General features: G+C 43.3%; 1 protein-coding gene across 2 annotated transcripts; it reads right to left on the reverse strand.

Moving 5' to 3' along the window:
* Nucleotides 1–4052: 4052 nt before the first annotated feature.
* Nucleotides 4053–26505, reverse strand: EI24 (EI24 autophagy associated transmembrane protein). Of its 2 annotated transcripts, none has more exons than XM_035139596.3 (11): nt 26392–26505; nt 16948–17095; nt 15575–15720; nt 14658–14718; nt 12804–12870; nt 11873–11997; nt 10581–10700; nt 9448–9559; nt 8588–8699; nt 7250–7324; nt 4053–5750 (listed from the first exon to the last, which is right to left on the reverse strand). In XM_035139596.3, the coding sequence occupies exons 2-11, from the start codon at nt 16987–16989 to the stop codon at nt 5585–5587; spliced, it is 1026 nt and encodes a 341-aa protein (XP_034995487.1). In that variant the 5' UTR covers nt 16990–17095; nt 26392–26505; the 3' UTR covers nt 4053–5584. The 2 variants fall into 2 exon arrangements, with proteins under 2 accessions (XP_034995487.1, XP_034995488.1); XM_035139597.3 differs by lacking the exon at nt 26392–26505 and adding an exon at nt 23572–23648.

Consider the following 26505-nt stretch of genomic DNA (forward strand, 5'->3'; position numbering starts at 1 on the left):
AACTGCCGGCCAGCGATTGGCGGAGATGGCTGCCGATCACGCCGAAGGGGGGCGGCCTCTCCGAAGAGCGCCGTTAGGACGAGGCTTGCGTCTTTCGCCAAAGGGGAGGTTTCAGAGGCACGCTCCGCCGCCTCCGTCTCTGATTGGCGGAGGGTGAGAGACGGCGGGGAAGGCTGTCTTTTGAGGGACCAGGGAAGTTTGGTTGAGGGCGCGAGCAGTGACGTGTCGCTCCCGGTTGGTAGAATTCGGAGACTTGCAGGAGGGGTGTGGCCAAGGTTCTCCACGTGACAGGATGCAGAGGGGCGTGGCCCGGGAAGGAGATCAGGGCTGTGTGGTCTGCGGGTGCAGTCAGAGGAATCTGGTGAGCTCCTTTTAGTACAATGGGATGTATACAATGGTAGAGCTGGAAGAGCGCCGCAACGTGGGTAGCATTGCGTAATTTTTCAAGAGCACGTTGGGAGATGAAAGATGAGCAGCTTCGGAATTGCAGAACTATATATCTGTATTATGCTTACTGTATGCTTGTGAAACACGGACCACTGATAAATGCCATATCCAACTCCTTGAAAGATTCCATCAACGGAGTCTCCAAAAAATGTTGCACATCACTTGGGAAAAGGCGAACTAATGCCAGTGTACTGGAAGAAGCAAAGATCACCAGTGTCAAAACAATGATTCTTCAACATCAACTTCGTTGGACTGGTCATGTTCGGATGCCTGATTATCGTCTTCCAAAGCAACTACTCTATTCCGAACTTAAAAATGGAAACTGTAATGCTGGTGGTCAACAAAAGAGGTTTAAAGACTCTCTCAAGGCAAAACTAATAAAATATACTGTAGTATGAACACCGACAAATGGGAAACACTGGCCTGAGTGCTCCAATTGGAGAATAGTCTTTACCAAAGGTGTCATGGGTTTTGAAGACACGCAGACTCAGGATGAAAGGGAGAAACATGCTAAGAGGAAGTCACGCTTGGCAAACCCTCACCGAGATCAACTCCTGCCCGGAAACCTATGTCCCCACTGTGGAAGGACGTGTGGATCCAGAATTGGCCTCCACAGTCACTCACTGTTAAGACTGTGTTCATGGAAGACAATCTTACTCGGCTACAAGTGATTGCCAAAGATGATTAATGGGCTTACTCCACACAACATATACTACTTGGCTTAGAGCAGGCACCCCCAAACTCAGCCCTCCAGCTGTTTTGGGACTACAATTCCCATCATCCCTGACCACTGGTCCTGTTAGCTAGGGATGGTGGGAGTTGTAGTCCCAAAACAGCTGGAGGGCCGAGTTTGGGGATGCCTGGCTTAGAGCCTCAAGGAACACGTCAAGGTTAATATTACCAAACAAGGCCTTTCAGAAATGAATGAAGACAGCAGTCCCTATCTCCTACCACTGAGCAACAATTGGTTTCAGGTGTCCTGCCCCTTACACCCCCACCTGCAAAACAAAACCTACCAATTCTCTTAACATTTTGAATACAAAAACAGGTAGAGGTTGCGCTTGTTTGCTTGCCTAAGTTTTATTTCGTTTTGAGGGATATAGGGCTACTAGGAGAAGCTGCTTACACACAGGTCAAATAAGGTGGTGCACATACATCCAGAAATGACATGGGGACAAGTCATTGGAAAGGTTCACCTCTTTTCATTTTAAAATGGCTTAAACAAATCATTATCTCTCAGTGCCACTTTTAATGGTATCTTATGTATTTCCAACATTGAAACAATAAGTTACTTTATGGCCAGTTTTAAAGGTAGGATAGTGAAGTATCACCTAGACTCAAAAAAGAGATTTAAAACATGTACGCAAACTTGGTTTATGCATGTAAAATTACAGCATATGCTGAAAAAATGGTCAAGATTCACATGGAGTCTTTTATTTCAAGCCTATTATATTTTAAAATCTGTTACAGTGGTACCTCGGTTTAAGTACACAATTGGTTCCAGAGGTCTGTACTTAACCTGAAGCGTACTTAACCTGAAACGAACTTTCCCATTTAAAGTAATGGAAAGTGGATTAATCCATTCCAGACGGGTCCGCAGAGTACTTAAACTGAAAGTACTCAAACCGAAGCGTACTTAAACTGAGGTATGACTGTATATAGATTAGTGTATCTCTTTCATTGGAGGTTTTTAACCAGAGCTTGGCTGGCTTTCTGTCATAAATGGTTGAGTTGAGATACCTGCATTGAAGGGGGTTGGATTAGATGACCCTCAGGGTCCCTTCTCACTATATGATTCATGCATCTAATGAAGTGGACTGCAGCCCACAGGAGCTTATGCAATAATAATTGATAAGCATTCACACACAGGACTCCTGATGGTTGTGTAGTGAATGTACAGAAACCTACTACCACTCACCCTGGATCTCAAACCGCTTTGCAACTAGAGCAAAGCTTTATTACAAGAACAAATTATAAAATGAAAAGCTCGATTTTAAAGCTTTGATTCTCAAAGTATAACACATTCCCAAGGAAATATGCAGGTGCTAAAAGGCAGTTTTCCCCTCTCCTAAGGAGCATGCTACACATTACATGAGCTGCAGCAGGTAAGGTAGAAGACTCGAGGGAGAGCCAGTTTCAAACTCCCCAGATATGATGCCTCTTGGCTAACTTTAGGCTGGTCACTCTCATGTAATGTCTAGTTGTTCCACCAAAACCAATTTATTTTTATTCAGGCAGTTTTCAGTGTGCATGTATGGACAGGCTGCTTGAACAAGTGAAACTGACCACCTGTCTTCTTGAGCCTTGCCCATCCTGGCTTATAAAAGCGAGCCAGGCAGAGCAGGGCGATGGGCTCCGCAGGGTGGTGAATGTTTCCCTCTGTGAGGGAGTCTTCCCAGACCCACTTAAAGAAGCAGTTATTAAACTACTTCTTAAAAACCATCTTTGGACCCAGCCATCATGTCCAACTATCGCCCAGTCTCAAGCCTTCCATTCTTGGGCAAGGTGATTTGAGCAAGTGGTCATTGAACAACTCCAGGCATGCCTGGAGGATACAGACCATTTCAATCCCTTCCAATCAGGATTCAGGCTGCCTCATGGGACTGAAACTGCCTTTGTAATGCTGGTTGATGATCTCTGGTGGGCTAGGGTCCAAATGAAAGCTGTTTCCTAGTCCTGAATCTCTCAGCAGCCTTTGATGGAACTCTTGAGATAAGAAGCACCTCCTCTTTAGGAACACTTTCAAGCTTAGGCTCCTCTTTGGTTTATCTTGATTATATAACCCAGCCTTAACCATGTTCGCTCTAGTGTGAGCCCCATGGATGTCAACAAAGCTTTTGGCCCAGCGAAAATACTTAGGCTGTGTAGTCTCAGACAACCAGGGCCATTAGATCTTTAAGTAAAAAAACAATGCAAGAAAACCTATTTTAAAAGAAGTATTAGTTCATTATCAGCCTTGGGAGTTCTAAGAAACCCAAATTAAGTGCAGTTTTGAAAGGTTCAGTCCACCATCTTAGTTCAAATGGCATCCTGTTACAGTCGTAGCTTGGAATCCAAACAGCCTACTTCTCGAACGTTTTGGCTCCCAAACCTGTCGAAACCCGGAAGTGACTGTTCCAGTTTTCAAATGTTCTTTTGGAAGCTGAATGTCTGACAGGGCTTCTGTGGCTTCCAACTGGCTGCAGGAGCTTCCACTTTAGTTTTTGAACGTTTTGGAAGTCGAACGGACTTCCGGAACGGATTCCATTCGACTTTCAAGGTACGATTGTATATCCAAGAATAAATGAAAACCTGTTCCTTCCTTGATCTCGGGAACTGTAATTCAAAATGTGGTTCCACTGGGTTGTTTCCAGTGCTAGTCCTACTCAGCATAGACCAGCTGGAGTTAATGGGCATGCCCAACTTAAATTTATTAATTTCAATGGGTCAACTATGAGTAGTACTTAGCTGGATACAACCCAATATGTTAAAAGGTATCCAAATGCAACTTTCCAAAATATATAAAAATTAGCAGTGAGCGCAACTCCAAGTTCTCCCCTGTATCAGCACCACAATGAAATTAGCTTCAGAGTTCAATCACAAAATCAATTCAAGGTCCTGTAAGGTTGTTGAGTCATTTTTGCATTTTAATTTAATATTTCAGTGTGAAAATACTAGAGAAAAAGTTTATCTGTAGACTGATCTCAGTTCTGCAAAAACCAAAGGGCTTTTTTGAATTTCATAGTTTTCGGCCCTACAGAAGTCTGACATGCATGAGAAACACTGTCTAAAATCAGGATCATTTGCACTTCCTTTGTGTATACACAGTTACATATGTACACACAGACAGACGGATACATACAAATATCACATATCCTGAGCTGACTAGCAGTTAGTTTCAGCTGCAACTACAACCACACAGGAGCTCTTCGGCATACATCATTCTGACTTGGCTGGGACAACAATTGCAAATCAGACAGGCGACATATGAGCTGGAGGCCTCTTAATCGTGACTTGAAGTCTTTTTGCTGCAAATGCACACCCACCATACCTAGATTTAACGAGAGAGTGACACCTCTTGAAACCCTGTACAGAAGTGCTGTAGGAAAAAAGAGAGTTCTCTTGTTTTTCGTGGATATCCTTTGAAACTGCCATTGTGGTTTTTGCCATCAAACACCACCAGGATCTATAAAGACACCAATTTTTACACACACCTACCTCTTTCCATTAACAAAATATTACACTGCAATTCCTACAACCCCAGCCACAGATTTAACATGTTTCCATTTCAGTGCCTGAACTTACCCGTACACTTTTCATATTTTCCCTTTGAAAGTTCAGAAGGAGAGGGGGGGTTTGGGGGGGGGAAGCGGAGCTCCAAGGATGTAGGTTAAAAAAAATATATCCATACATTCTGCTGTTAAGGTTAGGAATTCGTTTCATCCATTAAAGGAGATCCCTTCCAGCATAAAACAGTTTGAGTGGCACTCATCAAGGTCCTTTAAAGTGACACGACCAAAGTGTGTCAGTTGGCAGAAAGAACTGTACAGCTGTCACCAAATACAAAAAAAAGAGGGGCTGAATCCTCCTATTCTGTGTCTTGATCTTGAACCTAGAGCTACATGATCCACTTTTCATTTCAGCACAACAGGGATTACAAAATCCTGACCTGAGTTATATGCTATACAAAGAACTACGATCATTGAGAAAACTCAAACACTCCTGGTGCGGTTCACTGGAAAGACCCCATCGGCGTTATCACAAAGCTACAACAAAATATGCATTACAAAAAAATCATTCATCAGGAGGGGGAAATGGCACAGGGTCAGGTGGAGAAATATAAAAAAACAAAAAACAAAACCACCAACCAGTATAGACACAGGTTCATTGCATACTGTGAAAACAAGCAAAGAACCTAGCTTTTGAAAAACTCACAAAAGGTGTTTAAAAAACCCAGGCTCTACTGCTCCCTTCCCTCCTCCCCCCCCCAACATATTTTACTCCACACGCTCAGTGTGACACAGAGCTGGTATTCAACTGGGGCTCACAACAATGATGGGAGGGGAATGCACAAGCCCCTTAGCAGAACACTGCCTGCCCTCCATGTATACGGCAGCCAGGAACAGTACTCTTCCTCCCTCTCTGCTTTGGTTATGGTTCAGTGCGCCAAAGCAGCCTTTTGTCTGGCAGGTGATGAGTGTGGAGAGGGCTGAAGTCGATCGGCTGAAGCAGAGTTGCTCAGGCTAGACTGAAGGTAAACCGTCTTGTGAAAGAGTCTGTTGCTGAGGAAGACCACCAAGGAAAAGAGGCGCAGCTGGAAGTGGCTGGAACACAAGGGGGAGAAATGGCTATTAGCTCCCAGCCAAAGGCTTTCTGGTCCAAATTAAGATTTGAGCACTTTGACCTTTCACTGCAAGAGTTCTGCCTTGCATCAGTTAATGAAAAAAACAGCACAATTCATGTGCTTCTCTTCAGGCCACTCCCTCCCCAAGCCACACCCCTCATTCGCCCTGGCCCACACTCTAGTGCTTTTGCATGCCTGGCATGTCTCCTTGGAATGATGATTTCTCTTGTTTGCCTGGAGAGAGAGTGCATGTTTGCGTGCATGGGCGTAGGCAGGCGGGCAGTTGCCCCCCTTAGAAGCAGGGCCGCTGGCCAGCCTGCCCCGCTGCCTGGTGCCGTCTCCCTTCTCCCTGGCTGGCTGTGGGGCGGGTGGAGGGAAAGCCAGCCAAACGCTTTGCGCGGCTCTGGGGCTTTCCCTCCACCCACCCCACAGCCAGCCGGCTAGAAGGGACGCTTTCCCTCCACCCGCCCCGGTTGATCGCGGAGGGGGAGGAGGGGGTCGGAACAACCTGATTTCAGGCTGATCCTGGCGCCCCCTCGCCCCTGCCGGTCATTCCTGCATGGCTGGAATGAAGCTCCACTGTGCAAAAGTAAGAATCACATACTTTGTTCCACCCACTTTTGTCTCTGGTATGCGGCCTCTGGAAAACTGGCCCTAAGGGAATGCAGCCCTCGGCTGGAAAAAAGGTTTCTCAGCCCTGTTCTAAGGGGACCTAGCACTGAAATTCTGTCTTTTGAGTGCAATTGTTTAGGCTCAGAAATATTATACGCAGGTGCACATGCTCTTTTGTGCTTAACTTTCTGCAGCCCTACTCCCAAGCGGTCTAAAAGTAACACTTTCAAAACTGTTTATTTAATTAATTTGCATACTGCCCTTCATCTGAAGATCACAGGGCTGTTCACAACACAAAACATACAATATATGCCTATGTGCGTGCACTCTAAGGGCCATAACACAACCTAAGGGCATTTCACGCAGCCATAACTGAAGTACTTTATGAGCAGACTGTAGGACATTCAGGGTTTATAGATCTTTGTAGCTGAGCACAGTTGGGAGCAACTGTATACACTACGGTATGCATCAGATAGGATAGTGTCTTCAGCAATTTGCTTTACTGAGATTCAAGTCTCAGCGTTCCACAAAAGTCGTCTCCGCAAGTGGCACCTGTAGTCATTTTGGGAATCTTAACTCTGTCCCGGTTACTCTACACAGAAGATAAATGCCTCTTTTGACTCTCTCTCTCTCCACTCAACACTCCAGTTTCTGCTGGTCAAATAGCAAGCACACCCCACACCAGAAATACTGAGAATGTTAAACTTGCCATCAGGGCTCCCAAAGTTATCTAGTTCACCAACAGAGGGGTAAACAAAATCACAAAGATGGCAAGAAGCAGTTAGCCGCGTGAAGAACTGAACAGATTTCATAGCCAACTGGTAGACTTCTTTCCCATCATTTCATACAGGAAGAGAGAATACATACTATGCTTTCCCTGGTGTCTTTGCTTCATTGGCGCTGATGATAAACAGAGGGAAAAGAATGGAGAACAGGCAGCCACTAGAAAAGAAATAAGAAATTAATCAGAGCATTCTTATTATGAGATTGTTTCTGTTCACACACGTGCACCTATTGGCACAAGATACAGAACTACTGCTAGGGGGTATCTCTGTAGATCTGTGAAAGTCAACCTATGAGCAAATAACATTGTGCAAGTTGAACACAAGCATATATCCACATTGTGGAATTGGGTAGCGGAGACAAGACAACTGCGAATGCAGATTCGGGGCAAATTCTTATCGCACAAGCAAGTCTAATCATTGTCCTTTGCCACGTTTTGCTGCAACCCTTTTTAATGTTAAGAAATCCAACTATGAAATTGGTCAGAGATCCAGCTCTTTTCCCACACTCAATATTCACCAACACCAATTTGAGAAAACAATTAGAGGTACTAATCCTACTCAAACCACCACTATTAATGATTCACTCACACCTTGCAGTCCACTGCACTAATGCAAAGGCCTTAGAAGAGTTTCATGCTCAGTACACTCCTTCCCCAGGCAAGTGCCCAGCCCCCTATCTATGCTGATGCTACTCAATACACCACTATAAAGGGTAGGTGCAACAGCTGGATGCCAACCCCTTCACAAATCCATGGATCTCAGCACTACATCTGTGTGATCTTGGCCCAAGACACTGGTGGATCAGAATTTCTGTGAAAGAGCTGAAGTCCTCTTTCATACAAATCTTATTCTTAGATTCCACTTTTTCATTACCGGTAGCATGCTATGTGGTAAAGGGGAATAAAACTCTTGAAAGAGGGTATCTATTTTCCAGACCAGGCACCCCCAAACTCAGCCCTCCAGCTGTTTTGGGACTACAACTCCCATCATCCCCAGCTAACAGGACCAGTGGTCAGGGATGATGGGAACTGTAGTCCCAAAACAGCTGGAGGGCCGAGTTTGGGGGGGGGCCTGCTCTAGACTCAATAATTGTCTTTACACCTTATCTCCCTGCCCCACACCAGTATCATCTATTCTGTTTTCTTATCATTCACTCAATATTACTTGCACTAATCAGTTTTTCCCCAAACTGGTGCCCTCTAGATAGTTATTGAACTACCACTCCCATCAGACCCTGCCAGCATAGTCAATAGTCATGTATGATGCAAGTTGGATTCAAAAGTATCTTGAGGGCACCAGGTTGGGGGTGGCTGCTTTAACCCCACACCTTCCCTTCCTGTTCCACTGCTTTATCTTGTGTACATTTGATTTTACATTTGCCTGCTGTAATATCAAAATAAAATATACCCGAACAAATCACCTGATAATGTAAGAAGACTGCATTGCAGTGAGGAAGGCCAGTGGTAAGCCAAATCCAAAGTAATAAGGCCAGTTTCTTTCGATGTTGGATAATCGTTGATGCATTTCAATTCCTGACATGACAAAAGCCAATCACAATGTGTTAAAAGGAGGCAAAGACACATAGATACTGGATTTCACATTCCTAGATCTCTTTGCAACAACATCAAAAGGGCGGAAGCCCCTCAAACGCCATTTGCAAACTTGCGCAGTCGAACTCACAGTGTTTCGCAACAAATGGAAGTTTCACAACGATACCAAAAACTTGGGTCATACGTTGTGGTATGGTCTTTTGCCAGCACACAGCTGGGGCATGCTTACTAAGGAATGTGTCTCAATGAATTTGCAGGAATTACTTCTGGATAAGTACACACACACACACACTGCATTCCTCCATAAAGTTCAGAGTGACATTTTTAGAAACTCACGATAACCCAGTGAAGCAGATTAGACTGAAATACCGCAACATTCTCAACGTCTTTCCCAATCTGCTTCGCAGATCAGCAGAGAAAGGAACCTGACCTTGACCTGACCCCAACATCCTAGACACACCACCAGAGGGACAGTTCATAGATGATCAAAATCTCATTTGTGGTGGTAAACATTTATATCCATTAAGCACATGGGATGGGTGGATTGCACTAAAAGCTCCCATGACAGTGTCATAAATCTCGAGGGCTGGTGCTGAGACTCTTCCATATAAGTCACCCTCAACTGCCACGGAGACCCCAGGAACAAAAGAAAGGTAAATATGTATGGACCGGCCTAAAGCTTTAAAGAAAACTCAGCCATTTGAATAAGGAAGCAAAGAGAAGCACTTACCTTTGTTAAACCAACGATACTCAAAGCAGTACAGTGAGTAAAGCAGCGACATATGAAGCAGGCTAATTAACTGGCCAATGATATCAATGGGAAACAGGCTTACAATCATCCCCTGCATAAGGCAAGAAGGAATCAACTTAAAAAGAGGCATTCGTATCTGCAAAGCAGGTATCTTCCAATCACAACAGAAGCGCCATCATTTAGCCCCCCAAAAGCCAAAAAATTAAGGGACTAGAAGCTTTTGTTTCTCTCATCCATTAATTGCCACCCATACACTCTATTATTTGGGCACGACTAAAGTTTAAACCATCATTCCTGCAAGGCAACAGCTGCTTAAGTAATCATTCTTAAGAGGTTACAGCGGCAGCAGGAGAGGTACTCAGTTCACACCCTTGAGTCATCTGGAAATATTTTACCTGCATGCAGCTTCCTGAGCAGCTTTCTACTTTAGGTACCTCACGGTCTGAATCCAGAATTTGGTCTCTTAAAAGCCTGACTGATGCCAGGTTTTGCCTCATAGCTCACATCCACACTATTCATTTAAAGAATATGGCTTCCCTCCCCACCCCCAAATCCTGGGAACTGTCAGCTTTGCGAGGGATAAACTACAGTTCCCATAATGCTTGGGAGAAGTAATGACTGCGAAAAGTGGTATAAATATACTTTACATGTACAGTGTGGATGTACAAGGCCTAGGACCATATTCAGGTCCCAATTTTTACTATTCTGTTAAGTGTCTGTGCAGCCAGTCCAAGCCTTCCTTGCTATTTTTTAATTTAATTTTATTAACAACAACAACAACAACAACAACAACAACAACAACAAAAACGGTGCAAATCTAACAAAAAGAAAAGAAACAAAGAATCAAAAATGTAAACCATAAAGCTTCACAGCCTGGAAGGACAAAAATACAAAGATACACCGCAGCTCTAAAGGGACTATAAAGCATTAACTCATACAAATATTCCCTTTACAAATAAAAGATTCATAAAAACGAAAGTATTCTCCACCTATGAGTTCCATTATTACTGAGAATAAAAGTTTTATTTAGTCTTAAATTTGCCAGACATTTGCCAGACAGTACTAAGCAACTGGGTTGTTATTAAGAGATGCCAGGCCTTTCTTGCTCTTACCTGGATGAGGAAAAGAGCTTGCAGTAAGAGATTAAACAGCATGTCAGCAATGATTTTACTAACGCTGGGGAAAGGCTGGGGCTTTCTTCCTGATACCTCGAAAGCCAGATCAGCAATGTCCTGAAACACAGGGAAATGTTTTTGATCCTCTGACTACTTAGGATCACAGTCATCACAACGCAGCTTGTACAAGGAACAAAAACAGGCATAGTAAATATAAACCATCTTGGGTAAAACATCTGTAGTTGGTTTTTAAAAAAGAAAACACAGAATATCTCATCAGAAAACCAAGGATTTCATTCATGTTCTTTCCTAAGGTAAGAGTCAGTAGCATTTGTTACTGTCCTGCATTTCAACACTGCTGCTTTAGCTTCCAAGGTGCTGTTTCCCACTCTTAAGAAATGAAATATGAAAGCTTTCAATACACTACTCAAAACAGGCGGCAGTAAGGGCAGTAATAGACTTCTCCTAATACTATCACTTTACTTTGTTCTGCTTTGGAAACTGATGAGATTCCACCCTCCTCCAGGCCGCTCACAACCAATCATGAGGTGCACATCATCTGTACATAATCACACATGTATTCATTTTCCCTTTACATACTGCTGAATTTGCAATATGCACCCCGAAAGGGGGCCAAGCTGGGACAGCATACTTAGGGGGAGCGGCCTTAAAAATACTGGATGTATGTGTGTATATTTAAGTGTGTCTGATTGCATGCAGTGTGTGTGTGTGTGTGTGTGTGTGTGTGTGTGTGTGTGTGTGTGTGTACAGATATAAATAGATACAGTCATACCTCGGTTTAAGTCCGCTGCGGTTTGAGTACTTTTGGTTTGAGTACTCCGCAGACCCGGAAGTGTTTACTTCCAGGTTCTGCAGCGTGTGCATGAGCAGAAGTGATCTGCACAGTGTGCGCATGTGCAGAAGCAGTCTGCGCAGCATGCGCATGTGCAGAAGCGATCTGAGGAGCATGCGCATGCGCAGAAACACTCTATCGGCGCTTCGCACATGCACGCTATTACTGCTCCATTTAAGAACTTTTCTGGGAGCGAACGGCTCCCCAGAACCAATTGTGTACTTAAACCGCGGTACCACATTATGGACCAGCCAAATGAGATACACCCTTAAGCTACAATCCTAAACATACTAGAGAATAAGCACCACTGAATACAGTGTTCTTATTTCTGAATAAATTAGTAAAAGATTTTGCTGTTAGTGAGACAAGTACTGAGATCATCCATTGATAAGCATTGCACAAAAGGGAGTATCATCTTCCTGGCAAGGTCACCTACCTGAAACCAGATGGCATTGACGACTTTACTCAGCACAAAGAGGGGAAGAACCCAAAGGGCACTGAAGATGGAGGTGAGGATAAATTCCAGCCAGGACCAGACATCACCATGTAAGGAGGGGTCACCTTCCAGAGACAAAGATACAAAAATCAGCCACCCAATGTCCGGGACCAAAGTACTGTGAATTCTACAAGGCTCGTGACAGGAGCCAAAAAGCTACTTCAGGTGCACTGAAGGAGATGGCAAAAGCTAGCAGTTCCCACTCAGCCTGTTTTTGAGTGGCAGACGCCTGTATACCAGGTCCCAAATTATTTTTGAAGATTCCCATCAGTTTCCAAAGAGGTTTGGCATGCAGGGCTAGTAGCTGCTGTTCCAGAAACAAATCCACGGCCCCTCAGGTTGCCATGAGTTGATGACTGGCTAACCAAGATGCAAACAATTGTCTCCTGGCAGTTTTAATTGATTTAACGAAATTTATTTATATACACCACTTGATTGCAGTGAAACCTCTAACGGGTTCACAAGAAATGTTAAAATTATCAATAAAAAGTTTAAAACATTTAAAGGAAACTAAAATTAACAGCAAAAAAAAGATCAAAAACATATCGACATTTACTTGCCAGGATAGGCTTGCCTAAAGAAGAATATTCTAAGCAAGCACCAAAGAACTGTACAGGAAAGCCTGATACCAATAATCAACCACAGCAGATCTCTGAGCAGAGGTTATATGCTGATAGGGTCTCACTTCCATCACCAAGCATGTTGCAGCCTTCTGCACCAACTGAAGTTTCTAGGTCAAGCACCACTGAAGCCCCACACTGAGGGCATTGCAGTAATTCAATATTGAAGTCACCAGTGCCTGAACTACTGTGGTCAACAGTTAACGTTGTCTTACCAGGTGCAGCTAATAAAAGGCACTTCTAATACTTACCGATTATTTGTGCTGTGGCTGACTGAAGTACAGGTATAAATACCTGATAGAACAAGAGGAGACTAAGCTAAGAAGAAGAAGCAAAGAAGGAAATCAGTACAGTTTAACATGTTTGTACAGACATGCTCCATTCTACAATTTAGCAATAATTCTGAAATCCCCAATACCGAATATAAGCTGCACCTGCAAATAAGCCACACCTTTAAAATTGAAGGGGGGGGGGAGAAAAAAAAGACAATACCCAAATATAAGCCACTCCCTTAAAATTGGATTGCAGGCTGAAATTCGCTGCCATTGGTAGAACTGTAACTCCGTTCAATTTAAGCCTTTGATCTTGCAAGTCTGCAAAAGTTATTGTACAATCGCTAAAATCACAAATCGCTATTCAATTGCTACAATTCCGCAGGCACTCACACCCACAAATGGCAAATGAGCAGTCTCAAGCTCGCAAATGGGCAATAAAACATTTTTTGTTCCATTTTACCATATGTTGTTTTAGCAGCAATATCGTAAAAGCCCATTTTTATAAAGTCGTGAATTTAAGCCGCACTTTAACTTTTCGCAGTCAGAATTTGGGAATAAAGTGAGGCTTATATTCAGGCCAATACAGTATATTTGCAAATTAGTTTACCCTTTCAAAGCAGGCACCCCCAAACGTCAGCCCTCCAGATGTTTTGGACTACAATTCCCATCATCCCTGACCACTGGTCCTGTTAGCTAGGGATCATGGGAGTTGTTTGGGGATGCCTGCTTTCAAAGTCTACAGTTTCCTCCAGGTGTGTATTATTCTTCTCCACATACAGACAGGTGTACAAGAAGACACACACAAGGGATTGCCCATGCACCTTGAAGCACCTTGAACAACTCTTTTCTTCTTTTTTCTTTTGTTAAGGAAGTTGCTGGGAACATTTGGCCTTCCAGAAGTTACTGAACTACAACTCCAATCTGCCCCAACAAGTGTGGCCAATGGCCAGGGATGATGGGAGTTGTAATTCAGCAACTTCTGGAAAGAGCCAAAAGGTTCCCCAACCCTGTTTTAAGGAGAGGCAGTTACAGAGATGGCCGCCATGGGGGGGTTGTTGCCATGGCCCCCAAATTCTGCCCCCTGACCACTAGAAACCAGGCAGTAACACTCTTTACATTTTTATATGTCTTTAATATGTCTGCATGCACACAGCAGAGTAAGAGCTAGAAACAAAGAGCACCAGGAGTAGTGTTCTGACTTTTCCTCTAAATACAGCCAAAATCCATATTAGGTGGGTTCCTTTTTGGTGCTTCCATACTAAAACTTCACCAGCCAAGACACACTCTAAATGGAAATTTAAAACCCACAATAAATAATCAAGGCTGTGAACATCCATTATACTAACCACAAAGACAGAAGACTGAGCTGGTTCTTATACACAATTCAGTTCAGTGGTGTTCTTCCCAAGACCACTTCTAGATCTGAATGTGCAGAAGTTTTTGAGGTTTGAGAAAAAGGCTCACAAATGAAAGGACTGGTTTATGAAGGCAACGATTCCCCAAAAATGTAAGTCTAGACATTCTGGTGGCTCATATACATTTTGTAGGCTGGCCAGAAGGAAGCTGGCAATGATTACTGGCAACAAAGCAGCAGAAGAATTAAGTAGGGCACATATCCAAATCCCTTTTTCAGGAACCCTCTGAAAAAATAAAATGTGATTTGAGATAGTAAAACATTGGCAAACCAATCTAACATGGAAGATTTAAGTCACTTATTGGTTTGCTCCCCGATTTGCAAGATTCCTGCATGAAAGCCAGCAAACATGTAATGAAGCCACACAATCATTTCAAATGATGTTCAGATGTTTAAAACAACAAAAATATACTAACCCAGAATACACCGCCATTCCATGCACAACACTGAACTATTCGGCTTACTATCCGGGGCTCACTAGAGAGAAACAAGGGGAATGTGTGAGAGCTTCTGAAAAGTGATGATGTGAATGTACATTCTGCCCAATTCTCTCTCAAACAGGGTAAAAATCCAGAATACCTACCTTAAATTACTCTTGTCAAATTCCCACTTATCCACAACCTAGTGGTTGGTTTGATAACTTTAGATGTTGAAACTGAGCCGATGTGGACCAGATCAGTTCCGTGGATGGGAGACCACCAGGACACCCATTTCTGAGTAGAATAATAAATCTACTTTTTAATTCTCTTTTTGCCAAAGCCCACCATATTTAGAAATACACACAGGTCCTGCTATCCACACACTCACTATCCAAAAATTCACTTATCCATACTTAAAAAGAATTATGTCCAAGCCTCGCTATGCACTCCACTGATTCACTTATCTGAACAACCAGTTTCCTTTGTTCTGTGGTTTTTTCCTTGTCGGTAGCAGCAATGTTCAGGCAGAAACCATGGAGGTAGGGAGAGGGATTGGGTGAATCGGAGAGCAGGAGAGATAGGGCAAATTGGTTTTTTTCCCCCTTTTGTTGCAACCGCTTCAGAAAGAAACCAATGAAAATGCAGCGAGGGAGGCTTAGAAATATTTCCATAGGAAATAATGGAAATCACAGGCTCGTTATGCAAACACTCGCCTAACAAACGATCTCCATGGAAAACATTGTGTTTGGTAAGGGGGATATGCGTGTATAAAATACACGGTTCCAACTTCTATATATCCCATGGTGCCATTGCCATATATTTTCAGGCATTCCTACTTTGGTTTGTGAAATATTTCTTATCTTTGTATATTGAAAGTGGGAGTGTGATCCAACTCCAAACCCTCCCAAACTCACTTCTCCTGCTTCCTCTCTTCACTCTGTGCCCTTCGCTGGGCAAGAACACTGCTTGCTCTTCTTTTTCGCTGCTCTTCCCTTTTCTGCTGGATTCGAGCATCCAACTTGGAGATTGTCCAGATCCCCCATATGGAGTCTTTAATTCCCTATACAAAGAGGGAGAGAGAGAGAGAGAGAAAATGCAGTCGTATGCAGAACTCAAACACCTTATGACTCAAACGTTTTGGCTCCCGAACGCTGCAAACCCGGAAGTGACAGTTCCGGTTTGCGAACGTTCTTTGGAACCCGAACGTCCGGCGCAGGTTCCACGGCTTCCAATTGGCTGCAGGAGCTTCCCACAGCCAATCAGAAGCTGCACCTTGGTTTCTGAACGTTTTGGAAGTTGGACGGATTTCCGGAACGGATTCCATTCGACTTCCGAGATAGGACTGTAATCAGGCCCAAATTCAGCAAGTTTTTGGGAAACTGTGGAGGGAAAAATGAATAGGTGAGTTTTACAAATTAATCAATAACCTTGTGACAACTCTGATTTACGAACTACGGGATGAATTTAGGAAGAAGAAAGCTCACTTGTTTTACCAGCTCAAATATGAGCCATACCCTCTTCCCATCTTATTGACCAAATCCCAGTGGAGGTCTGACATGAATATTTACTCAGGGAAACCTACTTGGAGTGGGACAACTAAACCATGAGAATTTATACAGGTGAAACTTTATTTAAGAATGATAAGATTTTTGTTGAAAAATGGGTTTCCATTCTTAACAAATGTTTGAATGCTATGCCGGAGGCAAGAGAAAACACAAAAGCTAAGTATACAGTGGTACCTCAGGTTACAGACGCTTCAGGTTACAAACTGCGCTAATCCAGAAATAGTACCTCGGATTAAGAACTTTGCTTCAGGATGAGAATCGCGCAACGACAGCACGGCGGCAGTGGGAGGCCCCATTAGCTAAAGTGGTGCCTCAGGTTAAGAACAGTTTCAGGTTAAGAACGGACCTCCGGAACAAATTAAGTTCTTAACCCGAGGTACCGCTGTAAGGAGGACTTTGACAAACTTATTCTCAAGATGGATCGGGTTGTATTTCCTGTTCTAAATGTCGGTCCTTAATTGCCTCTCCTCAATTAGACAATGTGAAAAGAGTTGTGTTAGTTATGCTTATATGATGTACTGTATAAAGAATTTATATAGTCAAACACAGCCAGTTACGTTGTGGGTATATTTGATATTTGCCTGAGAGAAAGAGGCTTGCTTGGCACCTTAGAAAACTAGAATCCACAAATCTTAATATCCAACTGGAAATACTTGGTATCTAATTTTAGCCTATAAACACACTTTAAAAATAGGTGGCCATAATAAAAAGGAAACACTTACCCTGATGAGATCATTAAGGAAGATCTTGACACTGTCGGCCATCTCTACTCCAGCCTTGCCTCCACATCTAGAACTATCAACTACAGGGTGAAGTGAAGAAGTGAAGCCAGAACTGTCTCATTGTGGAGAGGTGGGAAACTGGTCGAGCCTTATAGGAGAGAGAAAAGCAGAGATTGCCATGACTGAATAAACAAAACACATTTGTGATGGATTATAAATAAAACAGTTGCATTCATTTGAATCATTCTCAGCTGCAGTGCATAACAGATGTTTAAAAGTGTTCCAACTCCCAAGACCAGGGGTCCCCAAACTAAGGCCCGGGGGCCGGATGCAGCCCAATCACCTTCTAAATCTGGCCCACAGACGGTCCGGGAATCAGCATGTTTTTACATGAGTATAATGTGTCCTTTTATATAAAATGCATCTCTGGGTTATTTGTGGGGCATAGGAATTCGTTCATATATTTTTTTTCAAAATATAGTCCGGCCCCCCACAAGGTCTAAGGGACAGTGGACTGGCCCCCTGCTGAAAAAGTTTGCTGACCCCTGCCCAAGACTATATGAGAAATAATGAGATCTCTGATTTGTATGAAGTTCTGAGATAATTTTTAACTTTGCTGCTTGCAACCTACACTCAAGTAGTGATGTCAAAGATTCTGCAAAACATTCCAGCTACTGTAACAACCACAAGTAATTGGGTATTCACACACTGCCCAAGCATTCAGCTGTTGTGGTTTGCATGTGGGGTGCTGTGAAGCATGTTGGCAGTGTTTTAGGAGGTGGTTTCCATCATAGGTGGGGAATTAATACCTACATGCAGTTCCCTCATCCACATGCAAAACCACTCCAAAACATTTGCGTCCTTTAACCTAACTCTCCAAATCTTCCTTTATCTCTACATCACTCTTTCCCTTCACCAAAAAAAATAATACATATGTTCCAAGGAGGCAGGGAGGTAAAGAGTCACAAAACGCGTTTTTCACGTACTTATTCTGAATCTCCGCTTTCTCAGCTATGAAATTACACGCATAATATAAAACAAAGCAATGGTCTATAGATGTCCTTGCACTTTTAAGACTAAAATAGTGGCCAAACCTAACCACGGAGAATATTTATTGTGAGTGCAGAAGGTGGCAAAGCGTATGGAAATCCCATTACACAACGGAGAAGGCTCTTCAATGAAAATAAACCTGAAGCCAACAAACGATAAATGTCTGTAATTAGTGAACACTTAAAAGGAAATAAAAGTCTTCCATATTCAAAATGGCTAAGCAATTTATTCTAGTGCGCATGAAATTCGAATAAAATGTAAGCTTCTAATATGTCAATGTTGTACACTCCTTGTGCTGCTTCTTCACACTGTATGCTCACTGTACATCTCACTTGACAAAATGGTGTAAAGAAAAAAAGGAAGCTCTCTGCCTCAAGTAATCTACAAACTACATTTAGACAGCAGACAGTGAATCAAGGTGGGGGGAGCGGGCAGAGGAGCACCACGAGAAATGTAATCTGGGCTAACTGTGAGTAAATGCATTTTAAAATGCTTAAACTAAGTCTGAATTCAGGCATCCAACCATGGGTAACAATGCTTTGTCATATTTTAGTGTGGTGTCTGAATTGACAAACTATCGTTTGGGGTTGGCTGGAAAGCTAGCATCAGAAAACATTGTTTTCAAACTATAGTTTGTGTGGTTTGGCATAATATCTGAACTGAAAAACTGCTAGGCTTCTGAAATCTCTGGAAATACTGTCAATTCATTAATTACCAAAAGAGTCAAATCAGCTCTGTGTGAAATGCTATTTCCATTGTTGTTGTTGTTTAGTCGTTTAGTCGTGTCCGACTCTTCGTGACCCCATGGACCAGAACACGCCAGGCACTCCTGTCTTGCACTGCCTCCCGCAGTTTGGTCAAATTCATGTTCGTAGCTTCGAGAACACTGTCCAACCATCTCATCCTCTGTCGTCCCCTTCTCCTTGTGCCCTCCATCTTTCCCAACATCAGGGTCTTTGCCACGGAGTCTTCTCTTCTTATGAGGTGGCCAAAGTATTGGAGCCTCAGCTTCAGGATCTGTCCTTCCAGTGAGCACTCAGGGCTGATTTCCTTCAGAATGGATAGGTTTGATCTTCTTGCAGTCCATGAGACTCTCAAGAGTCTCCTCCAGCACCATAATTCAAAAACATCAATTCTTCGGCGATCAGCCTTCTTTATGGTCCAGCTCTCACTTCCATACATCACTACTGGGAAAACCATAGCTTTAACTATACGGACCTTTGTCGGCAAGGTGATGTCTCTGCTTTTTAAGATGCTGTCTAGGTTTGTCATTGCTTTTCTCCCAAGAAGCAGGCGTCTTTTAATTTCGTGACTGCTGTCACCATCTTCAGTGATCAAGGAGCCCAAGAAAGTAAAATATCTCACTGCCTCCATTTCTTCCCCTTCTATTTGCCTGGAGGTGATGGGACCAGTGGCCATGATCTTGGTTTTTTTTTATGTTGAGCTTCACACCATATTTTGCGCTCTCCTCTTTCACCCTCATTAAAAGGTTCTTTAATTCCTCCTCACTTTCTGCCATCAAGGTTGTGTAATCTGCATATCTGAGGTTGTTGATATTTCTTCCGGCAATCTTAATTCCGGCTTGGGATTCATCTAGTCCAGCCTTTCGCATGATGAATGCTGCATATAAGTTAAATAAGCAGGGAGACAATATACAACCTTGTCGTACTCCTTTCCCAATTTTGAACCAATCAGTTGTTCCATATCCAGTTCTAACTGTAGCTTCTTGTCCCACATAGAGATTTCTCAGGAGACATTTCCATTGTAGTTCAAGTAAATAAAGGTAAAGGTAAAGGGACCCCTGACCATTAGGTCCAATCGTGACCGACTCTGGGGTTGCGGCACTCATCTTGCGTTATTGGCCAAGGGAGCCGGCATACAGCTTTCAGGTCTTGTGGCCAGCATGACAAAGCCACTTCTGGTGAACCAGAGCAGCACAAGGAAATGCCATTTACCTTCCCGCTGTAGCGGTACCTATTTATCTACTTGCAATTTGACATGGTTTCGAACTGCTAGGTTGGCAGGAGCTGGGACCGAACAACAGGAGCTCACCCCGTCTCGGGGATTCGAACTGCCGACCTTCTGATCAGCAAGCCCTAGGCTCTGTGGTTTAACCTACAGCGCCACCCGTGTCCCAAGTTTTACCTTTATTCAAATCACAACTAACATGATCTCTATCAGTGAAATCATTCTTTTTAGCAATTTTTGGAGATAAAGAAAATGGAAAAAAACAAACAACTGGCATTTATAAAGAAACTATTTGTAACCCATCTTGAACAAAATCATATTGTTCCTAGTCTTGCACTGGATTCTCAAGTTCCATATTAATATATGCCTTCATATACAGTCGTACCTCGGGTTACGACCACCTCTGTTTGTGAACAGTTCGGGTTACGAACTGCGCAAACCCGGAAGTGTTTTCGCCCCCCGCGCGCGTATAAGCCGCGATCGCGCGCTTTGCGCATGCGCAAAGCGCGAAAATCGCAAAAAACGCGCTTTGCGCATGCGCAAAATGGCGGCGCCCATCACGCTCGGTTTGCGAACTATTCGGGTTACGAACTGCGATCCGGAACGGATCGCGTTCGTAACCCGAGGTATTACTGTACACATTTTGCCTCCAGCGTTCCGCAAAAGGTAATTAGAAGGAATGTCAGGAAAGCACACGTTCCTGTTCAGAGCAGAATGTGTGTGTGCTTTCTTTGTGTTTCATTTGCTCAGCACAGGTTTAGACTTGTTAGACCACTAATGGTTCAGTCACTCCAAAGTGAACAATTAGACATAGAACCTCTATGTCATTAGAAAGTTTCTCTTTAGGGTATGTCTGCACTACTACAGACTGAAATCAGTTTTACACAGTTAGCGAAAGGCTCCCATCCAGAGCCCATGGGAAGCATAGTTCTGTGAAGGTACAAAGAATCTGTTAGCAAGTAAGTTTTTCATTCTCATAAAACTATTGTTCCCACAACCCCACTGGAGAATCTGGGTTCATTAGACCCCTTTCAAACTGGTTTAAAATGTTAATTGCCAAGAACTGGAAACTACAAACACTACCAACGATTGACGACTGGCAGATGAAGATGATGGAGTTTATGGAACTGGCTGAGATGACTGGGAGAATCCGCAACCAGGGAGAAGAAGCGATGGAAGAAGAGTGGAAAGATTTTAATTTATATCTTAAAAAAATATGCTAAAGTAAATTATTAAGATAGAAATTAAGTGTAAAAGAGCTGTGGAAATTTTTAATATATAAGATGATAGAGGAAAAATAGGACTTATAAGGTGATTAAAATGATATAGAATTTGCTAAACATAATTTTAACAAAGGACCACAGGGAGGGAAACCCGAGGGGGTCCCTATTGACAATGTGATGGGAATAAGGAATCAACAATTCGACTTTGTATTTTTCTTTTTTGTCTATTCTTTTTCTGTAGTGTTCCTTTTGTCTTGCTTTTTGTGCTTTTTCTTTTTGTGTACTTCGGAAAACTATAATAAAAAATATTATAAAAAACTGGTTTAAAATGAGCAGTATAAATTTGGCCTTAGCATCCCATACATATACAGCAATTCCATTAAGTTTAGTGAGCATAGTTTTGAATGACACATTTGTATTTGTTTTTGTTTAGTCGTTTAGTCGTGTCTGACTCTTTGTCACCCCATGGACCATAGCACACCAGGCACTCCTGTCTTCCACTGCCTCCCACAGTTTGGTCAAACTCATGTTAGTAGCTTCAAGAACACTGTCCAACCATCTCGTCCTCTGTTGTCCCCTTCTCCTTGTGTCCTCAATCTTTCCCAACATCAGGGTCTTTTCCAGGGAGTCTTCTCTTCTCATGAGGTGGCCAAAGTATTGGAGCCTCAGCTTCAGGATCTTTCCTTCCAGTGAGCACTCATATTGAATGGCAACTAAAATCCCTTCCAAATTAAGCCCCAGCTTGCTCATATTTTAAATAAGGATGGCACTACTTTCTCACCACTGCAAGGAGCTTTAATAGTTAGATGCAAAGCATGCTTATGAATTATAGGGTCTCACAGGTCCGCACTAATGGGCATTATCTCTTCCTAACAAAAGCTATTCAGTCTGAAACAAGTATTTGTCCATCTCCGGTATATGAAATACTGCCTAACACCACCTAGGGACTACAGTATGCAAGCACAGCTCACTGAATCATCCTACTTGAGAACAAAATTACTGTGTTGATCTCACTATCCATTCATCCTCTTGCCAAAAAAGAATTTGTGCTGTTCCTAGCAAGTTGCCAAGTGCTCCAGTTAAAATAATGTCCACAAAAACCTGAAGAAAGTTTCTTAGTAATCCTTACATTAGCCGTGTCTTTTAGATTTTTCCCATATTAGCCATGATGGGCTGAGAGAACCAAGCCCACGTAGCAAATTTGTGGCTGTGGCAATACTTGAACTAGGGACTTCCTGGTTCAGGCTAAAATCCTAGCCACACTTACCTGGGAGTAAGCCCCACTGATTTCAACAGGACTTACTTCTGAGTATATATGGTTAGGACTCAGTCTCCTAGTTGCTGTCAGAAGCTCAGATTTCACACAGGACAAACAGGCCACTCTGGAACCACGTGATGGAGGGTGGGGCTTATAAATTATACAAATAGGTGCTAGTTTCAGAAAATCATAAAACAATCAGCAGTGATATGCACCCCATCTTCCACCTTTAGCACCAAGGAACAGCCGCTCCACCTCAAAATGGCAATTTAGGTCATTTCATGAGAAAAAGCTGCACACTTCAACAGTAAATTGATCTCAGAAACACCCAGAAAAAGATGGGAATGGAGGTTGGGGGCAATGCAAAAAGAGGGTAAGATTCCAGCACTGAAGCTAAATTAGAGAGAAAAGGGGCAGCTCAACCACAGCAGACGAGGGGAACTGGGTGCAGCAGCGTTGGATTGCAGGGGGGCAGATGCAAGATTTAAAGGGTTTGGGTGTACATGGGAAGTGAATAGAAACAAAAGGTTTGAAGGGTGTGTGTGTTTTGTGGTCCTCCAAAACAGAAAAGACAGAAGGATGCCTGTCACAGCAAACAGAGAGAAGGTGCCAGAGCAACAAAGCAGCGACTGGAGGAGGAGTGTAAGGTTTAAATATGGGGAAAGATCTGGGGTTATGTATTGCAGGCCAGGGAGAAGAGATGGGATGGCGAGCACAAATAAAAAGGGCATTATGCTATTAAAGCAAAAGAAGGGGTGGGGGGTGGGGAGGTATTGCAGGTAACAATTGCATGCAATTATTAGAGAGAGTGTTTCTGAGAACAAGGTAATTTATTATACCCCAGAGGGGCGGGGTATAAATAATAAAATTATTATGATTAAAATTATGAATAGAAAAAAGGTGTGATGTTGTCAAAAAGGAAATAGTAGGAGGATATTTGCTTTAGGAGGCAGGCATGGAGGAACCGGATCGAGGGTCCCTAGTCTAAGCTTGCAACTAGGAAAGGAGGGACCGGGGAGGGGAAACCCCCAGAAGAGAGAATTAGGGGGAGAGGCGGGGGAGGGTAAAGGTGTGTCGCAAGCCACACACACACACACACACGGGGGGGGGGCCTTCGATACTTGCCGGCCTAGGGCGCTCGGAGTCCGTGGCGGCGGCGGCTGACCCGACCCAGGCAATTGACAAGCAGCTGCCTCGGCCGCCAGAAAAGGCTGACTGAGCTGAATAACAAGCTCCTTGGGCAGCGCCGACCGGGAAGCTACTGCGCAGGCGCGGCGCGCCGGGCACCAGCCCCCCGCCTCTCTCCGGATTACAAGGAGCGAGACGGCCGGCTTGGGTTTGATGGAGCCGCGCATGCGTCCTTCCGCGGATTCTCACCCGCACCCCCTTCCCCGAGGTAAAGAGCAAGCGCAGTAAAGGAGGAGGAGACGGAAGAGGGAAGTTCCTCAGCTCCTCAGAGGGCGGGGGGGGGGGAAGAGATGCAGCGTTGCTATGGAGACGCCCCTGCTCAGTCTCTCACAGACCTGCTTTGACAAATAAAAATAAAAATTAAGAGCATCGCAATGTGTGGTTCGTTTGCTTTTTGCTGTGCTCTTTTTTTGCAGGTTGTCTTAAAACACACATGCATAAAGTTCTCCCTGTTGAAATATTTATTCCTCCACCCCGTGCCAACAAGCCAAGCCTGAGAACTACATTGCTCTTTTATTTTGAAAGCTGTGGTAAATATTTGTAAAACGGTGACAGGGAAATCAATAATCAGGTGTCTTTGCAATCCTACGAAGTTTCATGTCTGGAGAAAATACGCACACGCACATATATAGCCTCTGCAATATTCGGTTGCATCCCCTTTGTAGAAAATAAGTAAATACAAGCCATATTAACTCAAGTACTAAGCGGTTGAAGTCGACAGCACTTTCTGTCAAGGCTGCATAGCATTGCTGCCTCAGCAAATAAAAAACCATTTGAACTCAGCTGGCCTTCTGAGTAAACATGTACTTGCACCGATGTTCTCCTGAAAACATTTCAATCCATGGGCAGAGGAAATACACGGGCCAATATTTAGTTCCATGTTAAACAGTAATACCAACCCATCTGTCATCTCAGAGTCATCATCACAAAAAAAAGTGGATTAAAATCCCAATTCCACAACAAGCATATATGCATTCAGCTCTTATATGCATTCAACTCATATATGCATTCCAACAGTTCAGCTTTTGGAGAGACACTATTGAATTGTACCCCTCCTGGAATATTACCAGTGGTTTTCAGCCTTTCTTTACTTTTAGGAAATCTCTGCAGCATCAACTTGTCTGCTATGGAGCCCCAGGTCCCCAAACATATTGTAGAGGAGACCGAAATACATTCTGGGGTGCAAATTAGAGCTCACAGTACCTACAGGGCCTATTGGGTTTCACCATAAACTTGTGTGAACAAAATAAGTCACACACACACACACACACACTTAAGATTTTCTTATGGCTGCAGGTTGTTGGAACCTTTCAGGGAAGCTTGTTTCTTATTACTGATCTTCCTTATTGAAAAAAATCCTTAAAAGTTTTTGAGAAATCCTATGATTTCCTACAACACAGTCTGAAAACTACCAGTGAATCTGTGTCAGAGAAGAAGGAAATTTTAGAAGTTGTGGCACCTAGCTAGATCTGCAATGTTTATCACTTGTTTAAGTAGCTTCTCTTGCATAGTATTCAGATACTGTATAACAAATATAAAGGAAGAATGGAAACCCAATATTGTCGACACCAACTGGCAGCAGCTCTCAGTTTTTTCAGGCAAGGGTCTCTTCCAGCCCTAGTTGGGAGATTCTGGAAACTGAACCTGGGACCCTATGCATCCAAGAGCTCTACCACAGAGCTACGACCTGTCCTGCTTCATTATCAGACCATTTCCATTTTATTTGTTAAATCTTTATTAAGTTTCTTTTGCATCTATTGCACAAAAGGAGCACATCATATTTTCTTAGCTGTACTAAATGAATGACATTTTTCATTGTCCACATGTGCAACAAGATACTGTATACCAGGCACCCCCAAACTTCGGCCCTCCAGATGTTTTGGACTAGAATTCCCATCATCCCTGACCACTGGTCCTCTTAGCTAGGGATCATGGGAGTTGTAGGCCAAAACATCTGGAGGGCCGCAGTTTGGGGGTGCCTGCTGTATACCATTAGTTTTTTGCAGCACTGTTTTAAATTCATCCACTATTTTTTTAAAAAAGGGGGGGGGCACAATCAATCTTGAGTTGGATTATAGCTACTAACAATGTACTTCTGTGTTTACTGAGAAGTAAAGCTCACTGTGTTCAGGGCTGCTTATCCCCAGGTAAATTGGTTTATATATAATCACATACCCTTTAACATTTCTCCGATGAAAATAGGGACATCCCATTCCATAATGATAATTTTACTATTTATACCCCACACATCTTACTGGGTTTCCCCAGACACTCTGGGCAGCTTTGAACATATATAAAAACATAATAAAACATTAAACATTAAGAAAAAATCTATACAGAATTGCCTTCAGGCTGCTGGGGGGGGGGTCGGATAACTTCATACCCTCCAACATTTCTCCAATGAAAATAGGGACATCCTAAGGAAAAGTGGGACATTCCGGGATCAAATCAGAAAATGGGACAGCTTCTGTAAATCAGCGATGTCCCTGGAAAATAGGGACACTTAGAGGGTCTGTAATCACCAGCACAAAAACACACACAGTTTATATTCCACCACGCATATGCACAAGATTCTCTAGCACAGCTCTGTAATGCGTAAAACCCGCACCCTTGCCCTGCCTGAGACACAACCTGCTTTTGCTTTAATCAAAAACTGAAAACGAAAGGACCCGTCAGTTTTCCGCCCTTAGAACCTCAGTACTGTGCTAACCGAGCCCCCGTTATTTACAGCCCCTCTTTCTCCTGGTCCAAACTTACCTCCGGAGGCTCTCCAAACAGACCTCATCCAGGTGTCCGCACACCTGTCAGTCTCTGCCGTTCTGTTCTGTGCAAACAGCTCCCCTGTCCAAGGCCAGAGACATCTTTGTACAC

Source organism: Zootoca vivipara, chromosome 14 (assembly GCF_965207765.1).
Source record: "Zootoca vivipara chromosome 14, rZooViv2.hap1.1, whole genome shotgun sequence".
Classification (NCBI taxonomy): domain Eukaryota; kingdom Metazoa; phylum Chordata; class Lepidosauria; order Squamata; family Lacertidae; genus Zootoca; species Zootoca vivipara.